Source organism: Coffea arabica, chromosome 5e, assembly GCF_036785885.1.
Source record: "Coffea arabica cultivar ET-39 chromosome 5e, Coffea Arabica ET-39 HiFi, whole genome shotgun sequence".
Taxonomy (NCBI): domain Eukaryota; kingdom Viridiplantae; phylum Streptophyta; class Magnoliopsida; order Gentianales; family Rubiaceae; genus Coffea; species Coffea arabica.
In genome coordinates this window covers 45398484-45404132 of record NC_092318.1, presented here as the reverse complement: position 1 = coordinate 45404132, position 5649 = coordinate 45398484, and the positions used below count along the sequence as shown (strand labels likewise).

At 31.8% G+C, this 5649-nt stretch overlaps 1 protein-coding gene across 1 annotated transcript; it reads left to right on the top strand.

Moving 5' to 3' along the window:
* The first annotated feature begins 3166 nt into the window (after window positions 1-3166).
* Window positions 3167-4734, top strand: LOC113741152 (aspartic proteinase CDR1-like). The gene has a single exon (XM_072048134.1). It carries the CDS (start codon window positions 3205-3207, stop codon window positions 4567-4569), a length of 1365 nt encoding a protein of 454 aa, XP_071904235.1. The 5' UTR covers window positions 3167-3204; the 3' UTR covers window positions 4570-4734.
* Window positions 4735-5649: the final 915 nt, after the last annotated feature.

Below are 5649 nucleotides of genomic sequence, written 5' to 3'. Positions count from 1 at the left end.
AAAGCAACACGAATTGAAATTTTGGCCACAAACCACAGGAGCAACCGCGGACGGATTCTCCCGCGGTTTCTCCCCAGTCCTTTTTTTTCTTTGTTTCTTCCTTAGACGCTCAATCCTTCCTTGCACCACTTCCGTTAGCCAATGTTGTGACTTTTCTAGCTTTGAATCCTGGCTCATTTTAGTTCCAATTAAGGTGGATCATTTTACCTACAAAATAAAAGAGATTTTGCGTGTAAATGACTAAAATCACAACTATTCCCTTTATTAGCTTAGAGTGCAAGTTAGTGGCACAAAATGGACAATTTATACCAATTGATGTTACAAATGGACTCAAAATTAATGTGAAACATATTAAAAAGAAGCAAATTTAACCATTATCATCTAACTAGCAAAAAATCTAAATTTTCTGCTGTAAATAAAAATTCACTTTCCATATGTTCAAATAATTCGTTAGCCACATTAACCTGAAATTCCCTTTATTTAAGAAACTAAAATCATATTTTTCATAAAAATTAGAAAGGCATATGTTAAAAAGGAAAAGCTTTGTTTTGATAGAAGGCTGTTATTGTAGTTAAAATTCAAATTTTAAGGGCCCAACAATTTTTTGTTAAAATACCAAAATTACCCTTTTAGAGTGAACTCACATATGATCACAAATTGATCTGAGAGGGGTAGTTTTGTCATGTTACCATTGGATATTATAATATTGGCAATGTCAATGTGCATGATTGGGTACATTATATAATTAAACTACTTTTTTTCTCGTGCGTTTGCACCGGCACTTTTTATATTCTATAATTTTTTTGAACAAAAATTGTTATAAAAAACTTAAAATACTATTTTATAAGATTCAATGTACTAATTGTGGGACAAACATTAAAGTTAAACATATTAAAAATGGTTAATTTATAATAACTTAATAATTAGTTTCAATCAAATTTTATCCCATAATTCAACTATATATGTTTGCTCTAAATCTCTAATTCATGGTGACAAGTCAACATATGAGTGAATGAGAAATATTGAGAAATAAGTGCAACTAAATATTTGTTTCTTTCACGATTAATAAGAATTTTAAATGCATACTAATTGATGATGCACTTATTATTTGCTCAAATTATTTAAAACTAAGAAAAGTAATTTGGGAGAACTTTTACAATCCCGTGTTTATATGAATACTACTTTGGTCTAAATTGAATTTGAATGGAGAGAGTATAATAATTAATAGAATATTTTAGGAAAGAATGATGGTTTATACAATTTAAATGTACTTTTTTTAAAATTTTAAATGGGCTTGTATGAGTAATATACTAAAAATATGTAATATAGATTCATTAAAAAAAATAAAAATTCTCAAAACTGTAGAATTACAAATCAATAATCAAGTATAATAATAGAGATACAGTGAATGTAATTGAAGAGTTTTAAGACAAGAAAAATTATGCATTGATTGACAAAAAAAATAAAGATATATTCGATGTAAATGCATATAAAGTAGGAACTTAATAGATTAAAAATAAACATGATTAATAGATTAAGTGCAAAATAAACATTTAAATTAAATATATTAAAATAGTTAATTCATAATAACTTAATAATTAGTTTTAATCAAATCTTATCCTATGATTCAATTATGTGTACTCTAGTTTATGGTGGCATGACAGTATATGAGTAAAGGAGATATATTAGAAAATAAATGCACTTAAAATACCAAAATCATCTTTTTTCAAATAAGATCAGACATCATTACAAATTCACTTCAGAAGATTACTCCTGTCATATTTGCTATAACATTAAATTTTGACTCTGAAAATATCATGGGTTTAGCTAATGGGTCGGCCGTGTGCGCCAGCTAGAAAAGTCCAATGCATATTCTGTAATAATATTTGACCCACGTTCCAAGTTATCGTGCAAGATTGGATACACTATCTTATTAAATGTGGACTCCACCCAGAAATCTAGGAACCGTTTAGACCTGTATTTTTTTGAGAGTTTTTGAAGAAAATAACTATAACACGTTTTCTGAGATGTAATAAATGGGCAAAATACACTTTATCCCCGTAATTTAGCACGTTTACATATAATTCTCCTATAATTTCAAAAGTTATACATAATCCCCTCATAATTTAGATTAAAGTGTCAAAATAACGAAATTTGCATTCGATAATGGAGTCAACTAAAATATCAAAAGTACCCCTATATAAAGTTGAAAATTATTTATTAACCATAGAGGATTATTTATATATTTTAAAAATCATAAGGAGGTTATATGGTAAAATACTAAACCATTAAAACATAAAACCATATAGGGTTAGAGCATGCATTTTATCATTTATGCTTATATATTTTGATCATTTTAGCCATTTTAATTTTTAAACAAGGATAATTTCGATATTTTCTCGAGTTTCGTTACAAATAATCATTTTGATCACTTTGACACTTTAATACAAATTATGAGGGGATTATATATAATTTTTGAAACTATAAGCGCTTATATAAAAAATTGCTAAATTACAAGGGGTAAAGTGTATTTTGCCCTAATAAATGTGATAAAGTAAGGCATTTGTTAGATGGAATTATAGAAAAGCATAGGCAGCAAAATCTCAAATTCAGTAGTAGTCCCGTAACTTGCCTCTTTCGTCACCTCCAATCCAATGCCAGAAAATGCCAAATAGTGGGCATTTACACCACAAGATATAGTACGGTTATCTCCACAAAAAAATATAGCTAATCAACTACTAAAAAAAAAAAAGCTAATCAGATTCTTTCTACACTGTCATCTACTCGAAATGGGAAAAAAATGTCCAAAAAAAGCACAATTGTCCAAAAAAAAAAAGAAAAAGAGGTAGGCATAAATGCAGATTGATATACAGATACGGAAATTTGTGGAAATTGATTTGAATCAATAAAATGGAAGGAGACAGTGAATGAACAAAAGGAATGGTAAGTAATAATTTAAATTGATTGCACTAATGATGGACAATATTTTGGATACAAATCCGCGTAACCAAAGACAATAGGAAAATTATGAGTCACCGTGATAGATGAAATAGGAGTAATCTTAGGAGTATGAATGCATTTGTATTTAGTCCCGACCATTGCAAGATACATTATGGACTATATAAAAGGCAACCCTTTTCACAAAATTCATGCCTGATATGTTAGATACCTCTAGCCGTCAATTGATCTCATTTTTTCTCAGCCATGGCTGGAAATTTTACAGTTCTCTCTTTGTTTTCCAAGTTATCCCTTTTATTCTTCATCAATTTGTTTCTTTCTCCACTCATTGAGGGAAAACATGGTTTTTCTACTCATCTCATACATCGTGACACCCCAAAATCCCCCCTTTACAATCCTTCCAACTCCTACTTTGAAACGCTTAACAAAGCTTTTCATCGATCGTTCTCTCGAGCCGAGTATTTCAAGAAAAGAATCTCCCAGTCGCATTCCAAGAGTTTATCAGATTCTTTTGATGGAATCCAGTCCCACATCACATCCATCACTGGGGAGTACCTCATCAAAGTATCCATCGGAACCCCACCTGTTGATATCCTAGCCATTGCTGACACGGGCAGCGATCTTACTTGGACACAATGCAATCCCTGCAGACAATGCTATGAGCAAAGTGCCCCTCTTTTTGATCCAAGTAAAACTTCGAGTTATCGAAAGTTATCATGCGAATCTCTGTTGTGTACTGAAGTTGGAACTCAAACTTGTGATTCTGAAAACAATTGTGGATATAGAGTTTCTTATGGAGATCATTCTTATAGTATTGGTGATCTTTCTGCGGAAACTTTTACCTTTGAATCAAGCTCTGGCGGAAGTGTATCAATTCCGAAAGTTGTTTTCGGTTGCGGGCACGAAAATGAAGGCACTTTCAATGAAAGTGCGTCCGGGATAGTTGGACTTGGGGGAGGATCATTGTCTCTTATCAAGCAACTGAGTGGATCAATCGGTGGCAGATTTTCCTATTGCTTAGTGCCTAAAGATTCAGGATCAGATACTTCAAGTAAGATCAATTTTGGTACAAATGCTGTTGTTTCAGGCCCAACAGCAGTTTCAACTCCACTGATCAAGAAAAATCCAGATACATTTTACTATCTCAATCTAGAAGGCTTCAGCATTGGAAATACAAGGATTTCAAACAAGGGTTTCTCCAAGTTGCATAATATTTCCTCTACTGCTGTAGAAGAGGGCAACATCATAATTGACTCTGGAACAACTCTAACTTATGTCCCTCAGGAACTTTACCAAGATTTGGAATCACAACTTAGCAAAATAATAAGGGGCACACGGGTTTCTGATCCACTAAGTATCTTTGGCCTTTGCTATAAGTCTGAAAGAAATATCGAGTTTCCCAAACTTGTTGCTCACTTTACTAATGCAGATATAGTATTGGCTCCAACCAGTACATTTCTTGAAGTCTCCGAAGGCATGATTTGTTTGACTATAGTTCCATCAGATGAACTTGCAATTTTTGGGAACCTTCTGCAGATAAATTATCTTATCGGGTATGATCTTGTAAACGGGAAGGTCTCCTTCTTGCCTGCTGATTGCACCAAAAATTAGTAGGGATTGTTATGCTGTTGATGCAATTATAGGTATTGAGATAGGTTTATCAAGTATTGGTATTTCTCTTTTGATATTGTCCCCATTTTGTAATTGATATTCCAAAAAACTAAACTTTCTTCGACGCTACACATATATCTTACGTCGGTGCTCCTTCAGCATGAATTTTTTTTTCTTTTTTATGTAGGAGCACAATAATCATTTGTGACTTGTTTTACTATGCCACGATTTATCTTTTACCAGGAAAAAAATGAAAACTTTATCAACCTTTAATTGCAAAGGTATTTATTTGCAGTAAGACGGTGAATCTTTAACATTACAGAAGATCAACTGAGAATAGAAACTTCTACTTGCATCAAATGCGTTTCTCTCATCACGTGCTTACTTATTATTTCCCTGTACCTCGTCTTCTACTTTTAAGCATCGTCTAGAACATTTACTTTTCGTAAATGAGTAAAAGATTTGCTTTTTATTTTGGTAAGAAATTTCATTTTTTGTCTTGGTAAGTATCTTGAAGATTTCTGTTTTGTGTTGAAGATTTCCTTTTTTTTTTGGTAAGAGATTTCCTTTTTCTACAAAGAATGTATTTTCTTGCATTCAAAATTGAGGACATACAACTGAAAAGAGGGATCGTTATATATCTTGGGAAGAACTCAATTAAGAAATCTTACAAAAACTTTCCAAAATATAATGAGAACAGCTAAAGGTATCTCACTTATCTCAGTGACATAACATTGATCGCCTTTCAGAATATACATATAACTTGTTAATGTTGATTGGACAAGTTCTAGATGGCATCGACATGATTCTCTATATTCGACAATTATTGCTTTGTCATATTTACCCTATAGCTAATCAAGGTTTCGATTTGTACAAGTTAGAAATTGGCGAATATTTGGTTCCACAAAGTTAATTGAAAACAGGACCTTGCACCTAAGTGGTAAAATCAAATCTATAGAGTGACTGAAATAGTTTAATTGAAATGTGTAAAGGATTAAAAAGATGTTATTTGCACTGATGGATGATTTGCAGCATTTTGCCAAAAGGTAAGGTAAAATGAAATCTGCAAATGAAGTAATT